Genomic DNA, 23,333 nt, shown 5'->3' with positions numbered 1-23,333 from the left:
TCAAGAATTAATTACTACTACTACTACTAGCGTTACACAGTATATTTGAAACATCTTTTAGCATTAATTCACTTCAAGAATTAATTACTACTACTACTACTAGCGTTACACAGTATCTTTGAAACATCATTTAGCATTAATTCACTTCAAGAATTAAATACTACTACTACTACTAGCGTTACACAGTATCTTTGAAACATCATTTAGCATTAATTCACTTCAAGAATTAAATACTGCTAGTGTTACACAGTATCTTTGAAACATCTTTTAGCCTTAATTCACTTCAAGAATTAAATACTACTAGTGTTACACAGTATCTTTGAAACATCTTTTAGCCTTAATTCACTTCAAGAATTAATTACTACTACTACTACTAGCATTACACAGTATCTTTGAAACATCTTTTAGCATTAATTCACTTCAAGAATTAAATACTACTACTACTACTAGCGTTACACAGTATCTTTGAAACATCATTTAGCATTAATTCACTTCAAGAATTAATTACTACTACTACTACTAGCGTTACACAGTATCTTTGAAACATCATTTAGCATTAATTCACTTCAAGAATTAAATACTACTACTACTACTAGCGTTACACAGTATCTTTGAAACATCATTTAGCCTTAATTCACTTCAAGAATTAATTACTACTACTACTACTAGCGTTACACAGTATCTTTGAAACATCATTTAGCCTTAATTCACTTCAAGAATTAATTACTACTACTACTACTAGCGTTACACAGTATCTTTGAAACATCTTTTAGCATTAATTCACTTCAAGAATTAAATACTACTACTACTACTAGCGTTACACAGTATCTTTGAAACATCTTTTAGCATTAATTCACTTCAAGAATTAAATACTACTACTACTACTAGCGTTACACAGTATCTTTGAAACATCATTTAGCATTAATTCACTTCAAGAATTAATTACTACTACTACTACTAGCGTTACACAGTATCTTTGAAACATCTTTTAGCATTAATTCACTTCAAGAATTAAATACTACTACTACTACTAGCATTACACAGTATCTTTGAAACATCTTTTAGCATTAATTCACTTCAAGAATTAAATACTACTACTACTACTAGCGTTACACAGTATCTTTGAAACATCTTTTAGCATTAATTCACTTCAAGAATTAAATACTACTACTACTACTAGCGTTACACAGTATCTTTGAAACATCATTTAGCCTTAATTCACTTCAAGAATTAAATACTACTACTACTACTAGCGTTACACAGTATCTTTGAAACATCATTTAGCCTTAATTCACTTCAAGAATTAAATACTACTACTACTACTAGCGTTACACAGTATATTTGAAACATCTTTTAGCATTAATTCACTTCAAGAATTAAATACTGCTACTTGACAAATAGATGTACACCAAAATACGGCTATGATAGTATTTAATAAAGTTCTCCTATACATAACCTACAAGACCTTTTCACAGATACTATAATCTGTTTAGATTATGTTAAATGACTTCAGGTAAAATAGTATTTCTGGTTTTGTTTTTTCTTTCTTATATGCTGTAAATTATTATATATATTTTTATTTATGATTATTATATATATATATTTTTATTTATGATTATTATATAATGTTTTTTAAATTATTGTCTGAAGTATTAAAAGAATGTTTTGCTGGTTATGTTTTTCAGCTATCCTGTTGTTGTAAATATATTGTTGCATATTTTAATATGTTATACAGCTTAGTATGAAGATATGACGTCAAATGTTAAAAATATTTTGGCTTAATTCCAGGAAGCGGCCAGTGGGCCTGATACCATTCAAGACACTCTGTGGATCGTTGCCAAAGAAAAGCACACCCCAAGAGGTATGGATCAGTAAATCATAGTACGGGCATGTAGAATGTGATACAATATAAGTTCAGAGTTTATACCATACAGTCATCCTATGTGGCATTTATAAACTGTAGTGCAATGTTTGTCTACCACCACTTGTTTATACTATACAGCCATCCTATGTGGCATTTATAAACTGTAGTGCAATGTTTGTCTACTACACCAATTGTTTATACTATACAGCCATCCTATGTGGCATTTATAAACTGTAGTGCAATGTTTGACTACTACACCACTTGTTTATACTATACAGCCATCCTATGTGGCATTTATAAACTGTAGTGTAATGTTTGTCTACTACACCACTTGTTTATACTATACAGCCATCCTATGTGGCATTTATAAACTGTAGTGTAATGTTTGTCTACTACACCACTTGTTTATACTATACAGCCATCCTATGTGGCATTTATAAACTGTAGTGTAATGTTTGTCTACTACACCACTTGTTTATACTATACAGCCATCCTATGTGGCATTTATAAACTGTAGTGTAATGTTTGTCTACTACACCACTTGTTTATACTATACAGCCATCCTATGTGGCATTTATAAACTGTAGTGTAATGTTTGTCTACTACACCACTTGTTTATACTATACAGTCATCCTATGTGGCATTTATAAACTGTAGTGTAATGTTTGTCTACTACACCACTTGTTTATACTATACAGCCATCCTATGTGGCATTTATAAACTGTAGTGTAATGTTTGACTACTACACCAATTGTTTATACTATACAGCCATCCTATGTGGCATTTATAAACTGTAGTGCAATGTTTGTCTACTACACCAATTGTTTATACTATACAGCCATCCTATGTGCCGTTAGTAAACTGAAGTGCACTGTTTGTCTAATCCTATGTGCCGTTAGTTAACTGTAGTGCACTGTTTGTCAAATCCTATGCCGTTAGTAAACTGTATTGCACTGTTTGTCTAATCCTATGTGCCGTTAGTAAACTGAAGTGTACTGTTTGTCTAATCCTATGTGCTGTTAGTAAACTGATGTGCACTGTTTGTCTAATCCTATGTGCTGTTAGTAAACTGATGTGCACTGTTTGTCTAATCCTATGTGCCGTTAGTAAACTGTAGTGCACTGTTTGTCTAATCATATGTGCCGTTAGTAAACTGATGTGCACTGTTTGTCTAATCCTATGTGCTGTTAGTAAACTGATGTGCACTGTTTGTCTAATCCTATGTGCTGTTAGTAAACTGATGTGCACTGTTTGTCTAATCCTATGTGCCGTTAGTAAACTGAAGTGTACTGTTTGTCTAATCCTATGTGCTGTTAGTAAACTGATGTGCACTGTTTGTCTAATCCTATGTGCTGTTAGTAAACTGATGTGCACTGTTTGTCTAATCCTATGTGCCGTTAGTAAACTGTAGTGCACTGTTTGTCAAATCCTGTGCCGTTAGTAAACTGTAGTGCACTGTTTGTCAAATCCTGTGCCGTTAGTAAACTGTAGTGCACTGTTTGGGTAATCCTATGTGCCGTTAGTAAACTGTAGTGCACTGTTTGTCAAATCCTATGTGCCGTTAGTTAAGTGTAGTGCACTGTTTGTCTAATCCTATGTGCCGTTGGTTAAGTGTAGTGCACTGTTTGTCGAATCCTATGTGCCGTTAGTAAACTGTTACACTGTTTGGGTAATCCTTTCTGACATTGGTCAACTGAAATGCACTGTTTGGGTAATCCTATGTGACATTTGTAAATTGTAGTGCACTGTTTGCCTTGTTTCAGTGACATCCTTCACTGTGCATGATGACTTTGAAGCAGCTCTGGAAGCACAGAATTATGGACCAAGCACGAAAATCCGAGCCATCACCGTGAGTATAATTGGGATTCTTTCCCTTAGCTAGGGGATATTAGGACCCCACTATATAACAAGGGCACTCTGTCATATATGGGGAGGAACCATTTGTGTATAGTGGAAAGAGAATTGTGTATGGAATGGACCCAGTTATGTGGAGGGGACCAAGTAATTTATGGAGTTGACCAAGGCATGTACGAATGGAATCTAATCACATACAGATGGGACCTAGTTATGAAGGAATGGGACCCAGTCATGTACGAGTGGGACCCAGTCTTGTATGAAAGGGATATAGCTATGTATGAAAGGGATATAGCTATGTATGAATGGGACCTAGTCATGTATGAATAGGACCTAGTTATGTATGGAAGAGAAGGAGTCATCTATGGAGGGGATCTAGTCATGTGATTAGTTTTCTGGGATCAGGATAAACACTGATATTTGTAGCACTGACTGTTGACTCATATTGATGTTTGTATTATGTGAGATGACTTCACACATTTTAATTCCTCATAGTACATATTCTTTTACCTACATTCTTTTTTCAATAGGATTTTCCACACAAAGCATCCGAGCCAAAGGTACAGCTACCATTTTATACAATACCTGGAGAATGTCCCAGAAAGATTGAAATTGAAAGGTTAGACTTATACTTTTTTCCTTTGTTAGTTTATATTTAATTTTGAAGGGTAAAACATCTACTGAAAATGTATGTATAAAAGTGCTTTTAGCCATGGTATAATTTTAGCATTAGACTGTATTCCACAAGGGCTGACTTGTTGATTTTCTTGTGTCACCAGGCGACGGCGTCACTTTGCCAGTCTCAGTCTCCAGCAGTTACTCAAGGACCGCAACATCCACACAGAGCTGTTGATGCCCAAACAGCAGCCAGCTGACTTCGAGGTCAACCTGAATAATGACCCCGACAATCCCGCCCCGTTTCCTCCCTACCTGCCTCTGGCTATCTTCGACAATGAGGAGTATGACTGCCGCACTGCCGAAGAGTGGATCTCGCTAGGGTTAGAGGACGGAGTCCGCAAACCAGTGCCGGGCATTGCCCTGCTCCCCAGCAATGATGACGATGCATACAGTGAGTTGAGGCTGTTTAAAAGCTATATTTCCATTGTACAGGCACATTTCTTCTGTTTTAGTGGGGGAATTTATATCTGCATTTATTGCATGTCAGATTTATAGAAATGTATTACGGGGAATCAGAAATGTGCTATAAACGTTTTTAAAAATCGAGTCAGAATGGTAATTAAAAAGAAAAATATCAATCAACATTCATCGTTGTATTTAGAAAATTTCTCTTTACTGAAGTTATACATTAAATAACAGGTTTCTGTGTATTCAAATGGTCTTTGCTTGGTCATTCATTGCAGACAGTATTTACCTAAAATATCTGTTTGTGAATTCCAGAGGACCCTACTGACATGAGCATTATCTATGACTGGTTCAATGTTGGGGTGTTGGACTACGATTTTACAAAGAAGCTCTTCTTGGTTCACAAAACAGTGGATGGGCGTGTCATCGACCAGGATGGAAACCCTATTATCAACGGAGGAATTGAGGATGATGGTTCGTTTTAATTATATTCTTCACGATACATTGTTTGATGGCAGTTGTTGAATTAGTGCCATTAAGAAAACCTTTTATAACAAGTTATAATTAATTTATTTTCATTAATTTCAAGTTAGTTTCGTGCTTATATCCAATTAAGGTTCAAGCATGCAGTCCTGGGCACACACACACACAGCTATTTGGGCTGTCTGTCCAGGACAGTGGATTAGTTGTTAGTGGTTAGTGAGAGAGAAGAGGGTGGGAGCCGGTACCGGGCTGTGAACCCAGTACCTACCAGCCTTATGTCTGATGGCTTAACCACGACACCACCAAGGCCCATAAGTTATAATATTTGTTTTTTTTACTGCTGATAATTTAGTTTTAAAAATATATGTTATGTTATATTGAAGATTTTTCAGAATTGGGCAATAGTTCAAATTTCTAATGTTTCCGTACATTTAGGGTTAATTGATTTCAGTGTTTTGTATACTACCTTGGTTGACTTGAGAATTGATCAGTAAACTGTTGTATTCAGTTCACCATATCACTTGGTGATATTTGATTTTTGTTTGTGATGTCTGTATTTCAGGAACACGATTCATGTTACCCAATCAGTTTTGGATTCCGCGTGTTCGTCTCATGTTTCTGGGTGAGGATCCACAGATCTTCGTGCAGCGAGTGGAAGAAGCATTTGAGGCGCGGAAGAAGTGCGAGTCTGAACTGCGCTACCACCTGTACATCGACTGCATGCCGATGGACGGTGTCGGGGAGCTCGACCAGGCTTCACTGAAGAGGATGATTGACTGGGCCAAGAGTGCCCCAGGACTGTCCAAGGATCAGCAGTAAGCAGAAAATACCTGGCTTAAATACCAGCAACACTTTGTTCTGTAGGAGGTCACAATTCACTGTGCAACTTTGACAGATGGCTGTACAATTTTGAAACATTAAACAGTAGTTGCCAATCAGTTTTCACTTCACTAGAAATTTATTTTCAAAATGTTCCCTGGTTTAGATGATGCTCATCGAATGAACACACTAAATGATTGGTATTAAATAGAAAGCAATGGAAATTCCTAATCATGTGTGTCTCTTGAATTAAATATCTAGAATGTTATATTGACATCATTTGTATTTAATCAACTACAACAATAATATCTAGCCTTGGATATTTATTAATTTTTGTTTTAATGCTTAATTTGAAAACATGTTTAGTAAAGTGAACTGAATTATTGTAATTGTGTCAGTGTTTAGGGAGTATTGTAATTGTGTCAGTGTTTAGGGAGTATTGTAATTGTGTCAGTGTTTAATGAGTATTGTAATTGTGTCAGTCAGTGTTTAGGGAGTATTGTAATTGTGTCAGTGTTTAGGGAGTATTGTAATTGTGTCAGTGTTTAATGAGTATTGTAATTGTGTCAGTCAGTGTTTAGGGAGTATTGTAATTGTGTCAGTGTTTAGGGAGTATTGTAATTGTGTCAGTGTTTAAAGAGTATTGTAATTGTGTCAGTGTTTAAAGAGTATTGTAATTGTGTCAGTGTTTAGGGAGTATTGTAATTGTGTCAGTGTTTAGGGAGTATTGTAATTGTGTCAGTGTTTAGGGAGTATTGTAATTGTGTCAGTGTTTAGGGAGTATTGTAATTGTGTCAGTGTTTAAAGAGTATTGTAATTGTGTCAGTGTTTAGGGAGTATTGTAATTGTGTCAGTGTTTAATGAGTATTGTAATTGTGTCAGTGTTTAGGGAGTATTGTAATTGTGTCAGTGTTTAATGAGTATTGTAATTGTGTCAGTGTTTAATGAGTATTGTAATTGTGTCAGTGTTTAGGGAGTATTGTAATTGTGTCAGTGTTTAATGAGTATTGTAATTGTGTCAGTCAGTGTTTAGGGAGTATTGTAATTGTGTCAGTCAGTGTTTAGGGAATATTGTAATTGTGTCAGTCAGTGTTTAGGGAGTATTGTAATTGTGTCAGTGTTTAGGGAGTATTGTAATTGTGTCAGTGTTTAATGAGTATTGTAATTGTGTCAGTGTTTAAAGAGTATTGTAATTGTGTCAGTGTTTAATGAGTATTGTAATTGTGTCAGTGTTTAGGGAGTATTGTAATTGTGTCAGTGTTTAGGGAGTATTGTAATTGTGTCAGTGTTTAGGGAGTATTGTAATTGTGTCAGTGTTTAGGGAGTATTGTAATTGTGTCAGTGTTTAAAGAGTATTGTAATTGTGTCAGTGTTTAGGGAGTATTGTAATTGTGTCAGTGTTTAGGGAGTATTGTAATTGTGTCAGTGTTTAAAGAGTATTGTAATTGTGTCAGTGTTTAGGGAGTATTGTAATTGTGTCAGTGTTTAGGGAGTATTCTAATTGTGTCAGTGTTTAGGGAGTATTGTAATTGTGTCAGTGTTTAAAGAGTATTGTAATTGTGTCAGTGTTTAGGGAGTTCTAATTGTGTCAGTGTTTAGGGAGTATTGTAATTGTGTCAGTCAGTGTTTAGGGAGTATTGTAATTGTGTCAGTCAGTGTTTAGGGAGTATTGTAATTGTGTCAGTGTTTAAGGAGTATTGTAATTGTGTCAGTGTTTAGGGAGTTCTAATTGTGTCAGTGTTTAGGGAGTATTGTAATTGTGTCAGTGTTTAGGGAGTTCTAATTGTGTCAGTGTTTAGGGAGTGTTGTAATTGTTTAAGGAGTATTGTGATTGTGTAAGTGTTTAAGGAATGTTGTAATTGTTTAGAGAGTGTTGCAATTGTTTAACAAATGTTGTAATTATTTAACAAGTGTTGTAATTGTTTAAAGAGTGTTGTAATTGTTTCAGTGTTGAGGACTATGTGCAGGTTCTGGAGAAAGAAGTAAACATAGACTTCTGTCGCTCGATGAACCGAATCATCTTTGAGAAAACCGTCGACGGGGATCCACTGACCTTCGCTTTCGTCACGGTTCCAGAATTAATGAAGATGCTCGTCCCAGAAAGAGGTTATTTTCTTGATATATACGTACATACATATTTAACTCCCTTTCATCCATTCATCCATCCATTCACCCAATCCACCCATCCATTCATCCATCCATCCAACCATATTATTTTGATCTCTAAAAAAATACCTTTATTTTTTAGTGGTTTTTGTTTATTATTCAGCAGATTTATCTATTTCATTACAGTTCCACATTTTAGAAATTTTCAACTGTGTGGTACGGTCTGTCTTTTGTAAATGACATTTGATGGTCTAATGTACATTTGTTATCATTTGTTAAGGTTGCAGCATTGACGTTCCTGTGTACCCGTTTGACGAGCAGTACGACCACTTCGCATTCAACTCGCTGCTCACTCGTGAAGAGAGCATCGATGCCATGGGCAAAGTGAGGACGGAGTGTAACAAGGTGGCCGGCATGTCTCTATTCCACATCCCGACCGCTAAACCCATGAGACTGGAGGAGTTTGAACAGACCCAGTCACAGGCTTCATCACAGGTAACAAGTAGTGTTAACTAGAACATACAGCAATATGTCACATCCCCACCGCTAAACCCATGAGACTGGAGGAGTTTGAACAGACCCAGTCACAGGCTTCATCACAGGTAACAAGTAGTGTTAACTAGAACATACAGCAATATGTCACATCCCAACCACTAAACCCATGAGACTGGAGGAGTTTGAACAGACCCAGTCACAGGCTTCATCACAGGTAACAAGTAGTGTTAACTAGAACATACAGCAATATGTCACATCCCCACCGCTAAACCCATGAGACTGGAGGAGTTTGAACAGACTTCATGGATCTTCTTGAGCGGTAGTCTGTGCATCAATTCATTATGTTTTAAGTGTGTTGGTTCAAATAGGCTATGGGTAAAAGCACATCTGTTTTCAATTAGAGAAGACTGGTATGCAGTACAAGAAGTATTGAATGTTCACAATCAGCTGTTTGTGTCATTTTAATAATATTCTGAATATTCTACAAACCTTGTGAAAACATGTCCAATACAAGATAGATTAGTGTAAAATGTGGTGTTTTCCTGCAGGTGTCTCTGTTTCTGAAGGACAGCTGGATCACCACCCTGCGAGCCAGTATCCGGACATCGTTACGAGATGTCGGCAAGGGCTGGTTCAACATACACGAGACAAACTGGGAGGTCTACCAGATCTCAAAACTGAAGAAGTTCATGGAAATGGTCAAGTTTATCATGCAGGTTGGTCAAGTTTATCATGTAGGTTGGTCAAGTTTATCATGCAGGTTGGTCAAGTACCCAGTGTGTTGATGTATTGGGGAATCAGTCTTACATGAAAGTGTATAATTTAAGATATTTCTATGATTCTAAGTTTAAAGGAATTTTTTTAATATAGTTGAACGTTTTTGAGTATGTGTTTTTTACCTGAGTGATGTTTCCCCGCTATTTATTTATGTTTTTCACAAATCATTTTTATCTAACTTTGTATGTACATAGGGTCAATCTTTGAGATTTGAATTTGAATGAAGAATATTGGTTACTTCAGAATAACAGTGTACAGTAGATGGGTGATTCATTAAAATGTTTGTTATCTTGGACAACAAGATGGCACCCATAGACTTTAGACTCTGTATATACTCGTTACACACATAGATAGGAAGAGATACAAACACTGTGGATGTGTATACTTGTTACACGCGTAGATAAGAAGAGATACAAACACTGTGGATGTGTATACTTGTAACACACGCAGATAGGAAGAGATACAAACACTGTGGATGTGTATACTTGTTACACATGCAGATAGGAAGAGATACAAACACTGTGGATGTGTATACTTGTTACACACGCAGATAGGAAGAGATATAAACACTGTGGATGTGTATACTTGTTACACACGCAGATAGGAAGAGATACAAACACTGTGGATGTGTATACTTGTTACACACGCAGATAAGAAGAGATACAAACACTGTGGATATGTGTTTTTCAGGACTCTCTGCGCTACCTGGTGCAGGACTCGCTCGTTAACTTCACACAGATGGTGATGGATGGCTGCCACTCCACCCTCCAGCTCTCAGACGACTTCACCTGGGGCAAGGACGTCATGTCAAGCACATTCAGGTACGATTGTTATCATCACTAGCACGTTAGGTATGATTGTTATCACCAACATGTTCAGGTACGATAGTTATCACCAACACATTTAGGTACGATTGTTATCACCAACATTTTTAGGTATGATTGTTGTCACCAACATGTTCAGGTATGATTGTTACACCAACACGCTCATGTATGATTGTTATCATCACTAGCACGTTCAGGTATGATTGTTATCATCACTAGCACATTCAGGTACGATTGTTTATGGTTTATTAATCACAATAGGGTTTTAAAAAAAATCATACATAAGAAACTGAACTAACTTGTATAGACTTACTAACCCATTACTGAGTTTGATATTATTTGTAGATGTCCTCAACCTAATGTATATTGCAATTAGCAGTGCTGTTGTTACTTCCAGACCGAAGAAGAATGCTCTGTTTCTTGTTGATCAGTGTTAGTGTTCGGGTTATTTGTAGACGTAACGTGTACAACTATAAGCAGTGCTGTTGTTACTTCCAGACCGAAGAAGAATGCTCTGTTTCTTGTTGATCAGTGTTAGTGTTCGGGTTATTTGTAGACGTAACGTGTACAACTATAAGCAGTGCTGTTGTTACTTCCAGACCGAAGAAGAATGCTCTGTTTCTTGTTGATCAGTGTTAGTGTTCGGGTTATTTGTAGACGTAACGTGTACAACTATAAGCAGTGCTGTTGTTACTTCCAGACCGAAGAAGAATGCTCTGTTTCTTGTTGATCAGTGTTAGTGTTCGGGTTATTTGTAGACGTAACGTGTACAACTATAAGCAGTGCTGTTGTTACTTCCAGACCGAAGAAGAACGCTCTGTTTCTTGTTGACCTGGTGATGGACCCACATGGAGTCCACTACAGCACCAACCTGGTCTCCTTCGAAACAGTCCTTGTCTCACTGTTTGACCGGGGAATACAGGCCACACAGAATGTTCCACAGCTTGAAAAGGTGTGTATGTCGGATACTTGAAGCTTTTACAATGGGGCTATGGATTTAGCTTTCAAAATGCTTTTAAATTGAGATCTACTTTTAAAAAACGAAGAAAACTAGTGTGTATGATTAAAAATATCTAATAACTAAACAAAGGTATCTTTTATTTTGAGATTGTCAATGTTTGGTAATTAATTGTGTTTTAGTAATCAGGTAGCCGCACTATGTTGCATACGGCCAACATCATACGCGTCATTAGTGGGCCGTAACGGCGAAACTCATATTGCCCGTGGGCTATATGAGATTTTACTTCCACCAGAAGTCCCGCTATTGTTTTCTATTAAGTCACATTGGAAATTTCTTTTCACATTACTGCCAAAATAAAGTGCGTTGGACTGTTTACAAAAAAACAAAACAAATTGAATGCCGGCCAAAAATGTTAAAAGTCCAACTAAGCCCTTGGAATGGTTGGTGACTACGGGGACGAGATGAAGTGCTTGGCGTTGAGCTGTGGCACCAGTTTCCTCCAACAGTGGGCAAGAGAGGTCTTAGCTAGCTCGACGTAATGGGCACCGGCAGTGATCTTCAGTACTCTGTGGACAGTGTAGTTGTCCATGTCTTCGAAGAGTATTCCCTGTCTGTAGAGATCATCTCGGCCCGACGTCACCACAAGTCCAAACTTCCTGTATTGTAGTTGCATGGCGTGGATGGCACACTCAACTCCGTCAGGAAACTTCTTAAAGTTGCCCTCAAGAATGCCTCCCGGCAGTGAGCTGGTGTCCGAGGTGTCCCCGAGCGTACTGGCCCTTGATCTTGGAGATGGCTAGGCTCCATGCGGCGTCCCTGCCCCGGGCGGTCGCGGAAGGCCGGGTCTTGGCTGGCTGGTCACTACTCGGTGGGGTGACGGCCTTCCGCTTTGCAGTAGCACCATCCATAGGGGTCTTGGCGGAGCCCCCCGGGGGTGGGGGACTCGACGCCGACCGCCTCAAAGGGGTTGGAACGGGAGACGCACACCTTGGAGTTTCGCAGATCGCTGTGTCCATATGTGGCGTCGACTGGTCCACGGGCTCAGTCTGTTCAGACGTGTCTGCGTCAGCTGGCACTGGTTCATTGGGTCCCAGGGGTGAGGGCGACGACGCAGACAGGACCGCGGTTGAGCCGCCAGTTTAGGTCTCCCCTGAGCCGTGCCTGGTGCAGGTTTCCTCTTCCTCCTTCCTCTTCCCTTCCTCTTCGTCGTGTTCGTTACCGCATTGCCATACACCAAAGTCGCGGTTGCCCGTGAGCCAATGTAAGCGACGCGGTACTCCAACAAAGAGCCGTAGCTTGCAATAAGTCCCCCCAGGTGGGGGGGGCAACTCGAGAGAGCCGAGCGACACGTCTTTCCTCATCGAAGGCATAGCTTGGAGTGGATTTGGTCTGAAACAAAATATTGAGGCTAGCTTTTTGTAAAATATCACTTCAAATGCCCCAAACCTATAATTCACAATGCGATCGTCACTATTCCAGTACGTTGATTAATAAAAATGTCATTAAATGTTGTTTTTTCACATTGGCCTAGTTATACATCCTTGGGCAGTTGTAACGGCCTCAGACCTATAACAAGGCCAGTATAAAAAAAACCCATTTAATAACAGAATATTACAGAATATGCTAAATAGTTGACTGATCAGAGGTCACATTAGTGAAACTTGAATTATTTTTGTGCTCATCAATGTTTTGACTAATAACATCGTCTTCTGTCCTATCCGATTCATATAACATTAGGGGTAAAAACTAGTCTAGCGAGAAACCATGGGTTCTCTCAACATGCCCCAGTATAAAACAGTCACTTACCATACTCTAAAACCATCTACTATAGTACAGAGAGATGTGTATTAAGCAGTCACCTATTGCTTGGTATGTAGCCAGTTTGTTATCTTCCTGTGATTTAAGTACGTTTAATTGTACAGTGTCATGTATATTGCCATCATTGCACTACAACTGTACTCTTATTCATTGTGTTGGGTTGAGATACTTTTACACATGGTGATCTTGGTTTCAGTACATCCTTGAAGACATCTTCTGGTCGGGCACACCGCTGCTGGAGTCTGTGGGAGAACGGGAGCCTCCCGTGGAGGACCTGCGACAGACTGTGAGCGGCTCCGTCAAGAAGGCACTCATCCCAATGAAGGCGTACGCGCGGGAGTATGAACCCTACCTCGAGCTGATCAACATGGACATCAACCATTACATCAAGTTTGTACTCTATAATATACATGGACATAAACCATTACATCAAGTTTGTACTCTATAATAAACATGGAGATCAACTTTTACATCAAGTTTGTACTCTATAATATACATAGACATCACCTTTACAACAAGTTTGTACTCTATAATATACATGGACATCAACCTTTACATCAAGTTTGTACTCTATAATATACATGGACATCAACCTTTACATCAAGTTTGTACTCTTTATAATATACATGGACATAAACCATTACATCAAGTTTGTACTCTATGATATACATAGACATCAACCTTTACAACAAGTTTGTACTGTTTAAAATAATATATACACATAGCTAACCTATACATGAAGTTTGTAGTTTAAAATAATATATACACATAGGTAACCTATACATCAAGTTTGTAGTTTAAAATAATATATACACATAGCTAACCTATACATCAAGTTTGTAGTTTAAAATAATATATACACATAGCTAACCTATACATCAAGTTTGTAGTTTAAAATAATATATACACATAGCTAACCTATACATCAAGTTTGTAGTTTAAAATAATATATACACATAGGTAACCTATACATCAAGTTTGTACTGTTTAAAATGATATACACATAGCTAATCTATACATCAAGTCTGTGTATAATATTATACACATAGCTAACCAGTAGTAGCTATACATCAGTTTGTATTGTTTAAAATAATATACTCTTAGCCAAGTTTTTATATATACATCCATTCCTTCATCATCAATGTGAACATCAACCAGTATATAAGGTTTGTATTCTTTAAAATATACACATAGCTATTTAAGGTTATATACCTCAAATTCATTAAGTTGAATATAGTCTTTATGTATCATGATTGTATTATTTAATACACATACTTAATTATAGTGAGAAACTAGCATTCCAGTTTGTTCATTTGTGAATTTTAAATTTTCTACTAAACTAAAGGTATATCACCCTAGAATAATGTTATTTACTGGGAACTAACAATTTGCGATATTACTGGGGTATTGTGTTGTGTGTATAACAGGAGATGTTTTGTGATGTAACAGGAGTTACGAGGCGGCGGGCCATTCTGCGCCGGAGATGAAGGCCGAGGTGGAGATGCACCTCCAGATGAAGGAGGTGATCGAAAACACGATTCCGACAAACATCATCATCGGCCCGTTCTGGGTGAACACGGAGAACGTGCGGCAGGCGCTCGCCAAGAAAAGGAAGACGCTGAGCAACGCCGTTCTCGAACTGCTGGCCAGGCAGCTCCGCAGGCAGGCCGACGAGGTGAGTCACTCACACGGTTACTGGCAGGCCGACGAGGCGAGTCACTCGCACGGTTACTGGCAGGCCGATGAGGCGAGTCACTCGCACTGTTACTGGCAGGCCGACGAGGCGAGTCACTCGCACTGTTACTGGCAGGCCGACGAGGCGAGTCACTCGCACTGTTACTGGCAGGCCGACGAGGCGAGTCACTTGCACCGTTACTGGCAGGCCGATAAGGCGAGTCACTCGCACCGTTACTGGCAGGCCGACGAGGTGAGTCACTCGCACTTCTACTGGCTTCATTGACAAAGAGGCCATGAAACAGTCTGGTCATATTTTTACTTGGTCTTACAGGCCAACGGAGTGATTCACAAACTATTCTGTAGTGGGTGGGTGTCGTAACATTTTCACTTGCTCTGACAGTCTGATGAAGCGAGTCACAAACCAGTCTAGTGTGTGGGTGAGGGAGGGGGATGATTTGTTTATTTGTTTTAGAGAGAGAGTCCTGAGATTGCTGCCTCTAGAAGGTGATTTTAACAAGTAAAGCCTAAATACATTTGTTTCTTTACAATATCCGTTTTTGGATTTGACATGTGTTTCTAGTCATCCTTAATTTTTGCAATAAACAATTTGATTTTACATCACAATAATATTGATGTATCAAAAAATATATATATATTATGAAGTATAATGAAGTTTGAGTTACTGGAAACATTAAGGCAATCACAAACACATTGGGTATACAGACACTGATATTCTAAACAAATTTAATTGATATGTAATTTCAGTCGTTAAAAAGCCTAAAGTTATTAGTCAAAAACATCTTACAATAGTAGCAAACTAAGACAATGTCTTTAATTATAATAACAACAGATTTACAATAACTTACAATATTTAGCTCAGTGTATGGTGTTCATGGAGTTTGACCCACTGTTTATAATAAAATTTATTTAAAATGTAGACATTTGAAGAGTAAGTAAAAGCCATTTTGACATGGTCTGTATGTGTTTTTGTTTCTGTGTTACAGGCGTGTGAGGAGTTCAAGTCGTTCAGCCGCAAGCTGTATGAGAAGCCCAATTGTGTGGAGGAGCTCTTTGAAATGAGGGAGTGGATGAAGGGGATCCCCGAGAAACTCAAAGAACACCAGGTCAGCCTTTCTCTGTGTTCAGGTTTAACTCACTCGTACCTCTAGGAATGTTCAAGGGATTATCCCCGACAAACTCAAAGAACACCAGGTCGGCCTTTCTCTGTGTTCAGGTTTAACACACTCGTACCTCTAGGAATATTCAAGGGATTATCCCCGACAAACTCAAAGAACACCAGGTCAGCCTTTCTCTGTGTTCAGGTTTAACTCACTCGTACCTCTAGGAATTTTTAAGGGATTATCCCCGACAAACTCAAAGAACACCAGGTTAGACTCTCTGTGTTCAGGTTTAACTCACTCGTACCTCTAGGAATATTCAAGGGATTATCCGCGACATACTCAAAGAACACCAGGTTAGACTTTCTCTGTGTTCAGGTTTAACTCACTCGTACCTCTAGGAATATTCAAGGGATTATCCGCGACAAACTCAAAGAACACCAGGTTAGACTTTCTCTGTGTTCAGGTTTAACTCACTCGTACCTCTAGGAATATTCAAGGGATTATCCGCGACAAACTCAAAGAACACCAGGTTAGACTTTTGCTGTGCTCGAGGGCAGGATTTAGCTCAGTCAGTTGTGTGCTCGCTTGAGGTGCTTTTGTCGTAGATTCAAACCACCTTGGTGGATCCATCCAGCTGATTTTTTTTTTTTTCCATCCAGTGCACCATAACTGGTCAAAGGCCGTGGTGTGTGCTTTCCTGTCTTTGGGAAAGTGCACATAAAAGATCCATTTCTGCAGTATGAAAAATGTAGCAGGTTTCTCGTTCCAGCTAGTGCTTCACAACTGGTATAACAAAGGCTGTTGTATATACTCTCCTGTCTGTGGGATGGTGCATATAAAAGATCCCTTGCTGCTAATCAAAAAGAGTAGCCCATGAAGTGGCGACATCAGGTTTCCTCACTCAATATCTGTGTGTGGTCCTTAACCATAAATAAAATGTGTTGAATGCGTCGTTAAATAAAACATCTCTTTCTTTCCTTCAAGTTTTAGAATATTCAGAGGATTATCACCACTCTTGTTAAACATTCTAGATATTATGTTGTTTATGGTTTTTAACATAGTATTGAAATACATGACAACTTTTGTGGTTTTTAATAAGTAAACATTTTCAATTTTTTTGGCAAAGTACACTGAATAGTGCCAAGTTCTAAAGATTCAACCGTAATTTTCCTGTTACTGATACAGTCTTATGGAGTGTCACTATGCATATTATTAAACTTTCAGGAAAACATTGACAAGGCTATGGCAGACTACGAACTGATTGAAGAGTTCTACTACAGTCTGCCCACGGATGACTTCAACGCAAAGTAAGCTCAGCTTAAACTCATTTCCATCTTAATCCATGTTTTAAATTCATACAAACTCTTTTTACCTTAAGTCTGATTTTACTTTATTTATGTTCTAGATTAAATTTATGTGAGTTTTATCTTTAGTAATATTTGCTTTTCAAACTACTCTTGTATGTTGGATGTTGTTAGTAGCTGGCAGTTTGCACTGTTATTTACATGTACTGTATATTATTTCTTAGATGGACAGCCATCGGTTGGCCACACAAGATTGAGCATCAAATGGAACAGACGTACGCCCAGCTGGACGAAGACGAGGAGAGATTCCGCAAACTGCAACAGTCAGACCAGACCAACTTTGAGGACCGGCTTGATACCTTGCAGGTAAACCTTGTTTTGATGTTGTTTCTCTTCAACGTGTAGTGACCATACAGGCTCATTCGATTCATTGTAACATTGTCGTCTTTATTATTATTATTATTATTATTATTATTATTATTATTATCATTATCATTATACCATACAATATTTTCCAGTGGATATAACACGAGGAAACAAAAAGTATAATTTTTAAACGATATCTACCAAAATCACTAAATATGAACTGAACTAATGTCTGTAAATTAGTGTTATAAATAGATTGTTAATGAGGCTTTGTTTTCTTACAGAGTGCTTCATTAATTTGAAATTAGATTTGGCGACATCATTTCAGAGTTTGCCAAACTACTAAAAGGCTCACTTTAAACTTTGAATCACTAAGATGTTTGATGTCAATTGTCAGAATTTAATTTGAATGTTATTTATAGATATACTTACTACCATTGATATTTTGTATTAATTGTCATGCAGGATATGTGATATAATTTATATATTTCTTAAAGGTGTTTAGTCAAACCTATATTATTTTAATTTTGAAATATCTAAGTAGACATGTCTCTGTATTGTTGTTAACTATGAGAAGGTGACTTACTCAAGTGGTGTTGTTTCATGTAGATGCCTATATTATTTTAGTTGAGAAATATCTAAAGTAGACTGGTGTCACAAGTGATTAGATAACTAAAAGAAACAACACATAAAACCAAATTAAGTTTGCTACACTGCCCAAACAATAACTAAGTCACCTCTTTTATTCACAGTCAGCTTTTCAGCTACCAACTACCCACTCCTGCTACAAGCTATAACAATACAAATTCCTACCTTGCCTAATTAATCCCATACCAAGAAATCTTAAGTTTCATGATCCAAGCTATGACTAATCTATTGCATTTCTCTCAACTGTACAACCTGTATTACCGTATAATTGATAATAAGTATTATACCATAAACTTCATATGTAAAACTAAAAATACCACATGTGTTCTAATAAACATAGTATAGTAAATCTACAAATAATTACTTTCAAATCCCATTCTGCTCTGATTACCCTTGACTTGCGACAACTGGTCTCTGTTAATTATGAGAAGGTGACTTACTCAAGTGGTGTTGTTGTTTCATGTAGATGCCTATATTATTTTAGTTGAGAAATATCTAAAGTAGACTGGTCTCTGTTAACTATGAGAAGGTGACTTACTCAAGTGGTGTTTTGTGTAGATGGTGGTGGCAGGAATGGCGGCTCACGGAGAGAAACAGAAGGCTCACGAGATCGCCAATGAGGTGCGGCGCGTTAACAAACAGCTCAAGGAAGCCCAGCATCTCGCTCAGACCTACAACAACCGCGAACGACTGTTCGGCCAGCCCGTCACAAACGTAAGTATATGTCATCCCATCTCACTCAGACCTTTAACAACCGCGAACGACTATTCGGCCAGCCCGTCACAAATGTAAGTATATGTCATCCCATTTGTCAGTACATGTGCTGTCTTGGTACTGCATACCCACAGCATTTGTGACTTGCTTGCTTTGATGACTCCTTTTATAAGTACTTTACATTATACTTTATATTATATTACATTGGAGGAGTGCTTACAACGGGACATTATTTATTGTTGTAATATTAAATAAACATACTGATTAGTTACTTCTAAGTTAAATGTGTTTTTAAAATAATGAAGTACTAAGTGTTTGTAATATGATTGTTAAAGAATGCATTATACAAATATAAATGTGTGTGTTCATAATAAACATGTTTTATTTGTTAAATAAACTGCAGCTAAGATCAGGAAGAAGTTACCATCTCGCAAGAATTGTAAGAACGTGTTCATTGGAATTCTATCACCGTTTTTCAGAGAAAAAAGCATCCTTTCACATTGACCATTCTTCACACACTGAATACATTGCTGTCATTGATGGCTGATGTATGGTATACAAACACAAGGACTTCGAGTCCTGCATGCTGACACTTGTACATGTTAACATGACCATTCTTCACACACTGAATACATTGCTGTCATTGATGGCTGATGTATGGTATACAAACACAAGGACTTCGAGTCCTGCATGCTGACACTTGTACATGTTAACATGACCATTCTTCACACACTGAATACATTGCTGTCATTGATGGCTGATGTATGGTATACAAACACAAGGACTTCGAGTCCTGCATGCTGACACTTGTACATGTTAACATGACCATTCTTCACACACTGAATACATTGCTGTCATTGATGGCTGATGTATGGTATACAAACACAAGGACTTCGAGTCCTGCATGCTGACACTTGTACATGTTAACATGACCATTCTTCACACACTGAATACATTGCTGTCATTGATGGCTGATGTATGGTATACAAACACAAGGACTTCGAGTCCTGCATGCTGACACTTGTACATGTTAACATGACCATTCTTCACACACTGAATACATTGCTGTCATTGATGGCTGATGTATGGTATACAAACACAAGGACTTCGAGTCCTGCATGCTGACACTTGTACATGTTAACATGACCATTCTTCACACACTGAATACATTGCTGTCATTGATGGCTGATGTATGGTATACAAACACAAGGACTTCGAGTCCTGCATGCTGACACTTGTACATGTTAACATGACCATTCTTCACACACTGAATACATTGCTGTCATTGATGGCTGATGTATGGTATACAAACACAAGGACTTCGAGTCCTGCATGCTGACACTTGTACATGTTAACATGACCATTCTTCACACACTGAATACATTGCTGTCATTGATGGCTGATGTATGGTATACAAACACAAGGACTTCGAGTCCTGCATGCTGACACTTGTACATGTTAACATGACCATTCTTCACACACTGAATACATTGCTGTCATTGATGGCTGATGTATGGTATACAAACACAAGGACTTCGAGTCCTGCATGCTGACACTTGTACATGTTAACATGACCATTCTTCACACACTGAATACATTGCTGTCATTGATGGCTGATGTATGGTATACAAACACAAGGACTTCGAGTCCTGCATGCTGACACTTGTACATGTTAACATGACCATTCTTCACACACTGAATACATTGCTGTCATTGATGGCTGATGTATGGTATACAAACACAAGGACTTCGAGTCCTGCATGCTGACACTTGTACATGTTAACATGACCATTCTTCACACACTGAATACATTGCTGTCATTGATGGCTGATGTATGGTATACAAACACAAGGACTTCGAGTCCTGCATGCTGACACTTGTACATGTTAACATGACCATTCTTCACACACTGAATACATTGCTGTCATTGATGGCTGATGTATGGTATACAAACACAAGGACTTCGAGTCCTGCATGCTGACATGATGTATATGTTAACATGACCATTCTTCACACACTGAATACATTGCTGTCATTGATGGCTGATGTATGGTATACAAACACAAGGACTTCGAGTCCTGCATGCTGACACTTGTACATGTTAACATGACCATTCTTCACACACTGAATACATTGCTGTCATTGACGGCTGATGTATGGTATTCAAACACAAGGACTTCGAGTCCTGCATGCTGACATGATGTATATGTTAACATGACCATTCTTCACACACTGAATACATTGCTGTCATTGATGGCTGATGTATGGTATACAAACACAAGGACTTCGAGTCCTGCATGCTGACACTTGTACATGTTAACATGACCATTCTTCACACACTGAATACATTGCTGTCATTGACGGCTGATGTATGGTATTCAAACACAAGGACTTCGAGTCCTGCATGCTGACATGATGTATATGTTAACATGACCATTCTTCACACACTGAATACATTGCTGTCATTGATGGCTGATGTATGGTATACAAACACAAGGACTTCGAGTCCTGCATGCTGACATGATGTATATGTTAACATGACCATTCTTCACACACTGAATACATTGCTGTCATTGATGACTGATATATGGTATACAAACACAAGGACTTCGAGTCCTGCATGCTGACATGATGTATATGTTAACATGACATATTGCAGCACTGCATGGTGATGGATGTGTTGTGTACCAACGTACCAACCCTGGCAGTTAGCTCACAGGCAGGTAGTGCATGGAGCATCGTACATAGTTTTTAGTTGACTTGTTCACTTTTTATTATTCAACTAAAGACCCTTTTCACAGTTTGTTGTCACAGTGAAGCTCCAGCCGCTAGTCCCACAGACATTTTGTGATACTTTAATAATTATATGTCTTCAACTCTGTTTTCTAAATTATGTCGTATAATCATAACTGGTATGGTAATATGTGGTATAACCACATGAACAACATTTAAACAATCACTTGCTCATTCAAACATTGCTAGCTACGACAGATAAGTGTGATTAAAATTATTATGTGTTTTCTTCTGATATCCCTCATCACAACTTGAGATACTGAATGTTTGTGGTGATTAATAATGTTTCTCTCATGGTATTTTCTTTGTAATTCTAAGTGTACTGTAAAATTATATTGTGACCATGTTTTAACTTTTAGTTATGATGTTGGAGAAATAGCCCATTGGTGATACGTCTTGTAGTGGAGCTGTGTTTTTGATTTTGATTTTATCATGTTATATTGAAAATGTATTCCTGTAGTTGTATGTGTGTGTTGTGTCCCAGTGTTACGTAGTTTGTGGCTGGCACAGTGACAGATGGCTTGTTTTTATTTCTTCAGTATGACAAGCTCACGAAGTTGGTGAAGGAGCTGTGTTTTAGGTTTTGATTTTATCATTTTGTATTGCAGACATACTCCAGTAGTCATATGTGTGTGTTTTATCCCTGCTACCGTCTGGCACAGTGACAGAAGTGGTGTTTTTCTTACTTCAGTATGACAATTTGTGACTGGCACAGTGACGGCAGTCATGTTTTTCTTACTTCAGTATGACAGTTTGTGGCTGGCACAGTGACAGAAGTGGTGTTTTTCTTACTTCAGTATGACAATTTGTGACTGGCACAATGACGGCAGTCATGTTTTTCTTACTTCAGTATGACAGGTTGTGACTGGCACAGTGACAGAAGTCATGTTTTTCTTACTTCAGTATGACAGTTTGTGACTGGCACAGTGACGGCAGTCATGTTTTTCTTACTTCAGTATGACAATTTGTGACTGGCACAGTGACAGAAGTGGTGTTTTTCTTACTTCAGTATAACAATTTGTGACTGGCACAGTGACAGAAGTGGTGTTTTTCTTACTTCAGTATGACTGTTTGTGACTGGCACAGTGACGGCAGTCATGTTTTTCTTACTTCAGTATGACAGTTTGTGACTGGCACAGTGACAGAAGTCGTGTTTTTCTTACTTCAGTATGACAGTTTGTGACTGGCACAGTGACGGCAGTCATGTTTTTCTTACTATAGTATGACAGTTTGTTGCTGGCACAGTAACAGAAATTGTGTTTTTGTTACTTCAGTATGACAGTTTGTGACTGGCACAGTGACAGAAGTGGTGTTTTTCTTACTTCAGTATGACAATTTGTGACTGGCACAGTGATGGCAGTCATGTTTTTCTTACTTCAGTATGACAGTTTGTGGCTGGCACAGTGACGGCAGTCATGTTTTTCTTACTTCAGTATGACAATTTGTGACTGGCACAGTGACGGTAGTGATGTTTTTCTTACTTCAGTATGACAGTTTGTGGCTGGCACAGTAACAGAAATTGTGTTTTTGTTACTTCAGTATGACAGTTTGTGACTGGCACAGTGGCAGCAGTCATGTTTTTGTTACTTCAGTATGACAGTTTGTGACTGGCACAGTGACAGAAGT

The 23,333-nt window shown here is 38.1% G+C and overlaps 1 protein-coding gene across 1 annotated transcript in view; it reads left to right on the top strand.

The window, feature by feature from the left end:
- LOC121370223 (dynein heavy chain 1, axonemal-like) overlaps window positions 1-23,333 on the top strand; it is a 175,400-nt gene that overhangs the window by 5,291 nt on the left and 146,776 nt on the right. The window contains exons 3-19 of the mRNA XM_041495345.1: window positions 1,789-1,861; window positions 3,628-3,713; window positions 4,249-4,337; window positions 4,498-4,787; window positions 5,117-5,275; window positions 5,847-6,099; window positions 8,052-8,209; window positions 8,490-8,704; window positions 9,253-9,420; window positions 10,172-10,302; window positions 11,107-11,257; window positions 13,281-13,474; window positions 14,534-14,759; window positions 15,766-15,885; window positions 17,107-17,189; window positions 17,411-17,552; window positions 18,759-18,914. Coding sequence (XP_041351279.1) covers window positions 1,789-1,861; window positions 3,628-3,713; window positions 4,249-4,337; window positions 4,498-4,787; window positions 5,117-5,275; window positions 5,847-6,099; window positions 8,052-8,209; window positions 8,490-8,704; window positions 9,253-9,420; window positions 10,172-10,302; window positions 11,107-11,257; window positions 13,281-13,474; window positions 14,534-14,759; window positions 15,766-15,885; window positions 17,107-17,189; window positions 17,411-17,552; window positions 18,759-18,914 — 2,694 coding nt within the window. The remainder of the gene's footprint in view (window positions 1-1,788; window positions 1,862-3,627; window positions 3,714-4,248; window positions 4,338-4,497; window positions 4,788-5,116; window positions 5,276-5,846; window positions 6,100-8,051; window positions 8,210-8,489; window positions 8,705-9,252; window positions 9,421-10,171; window positions 10,303-11,106; window positions 11,258-13,280; window positions 13,475-14,533; window positions 14,760-15,765; window positions 15,886-17,106; window positions 17,190-17,410; window positions 17,553-18,758; window positions 18,915-23,333) is intronic.

The sequence above is a fragment of the Gigantopelta aegis genome, chromosome 4 (assembly GCF_016097555.1).
Source record: "Gigantopelta aegis isolate Gae_Host chromosome 4, Gae_host_genome, whole genome shotgun sequence".
Lineage (NCBI taxonomy): Eukaryota > Metazoa > Mollusca > Gastropoda > Neomphalida > Peltospiridae > Gigantopelta > Gigantopelta aegis.
Note: the sequence above shows the minus strand (reverse complement) of the source record. Positions and strands in the feature narration are given on the sequence as shown.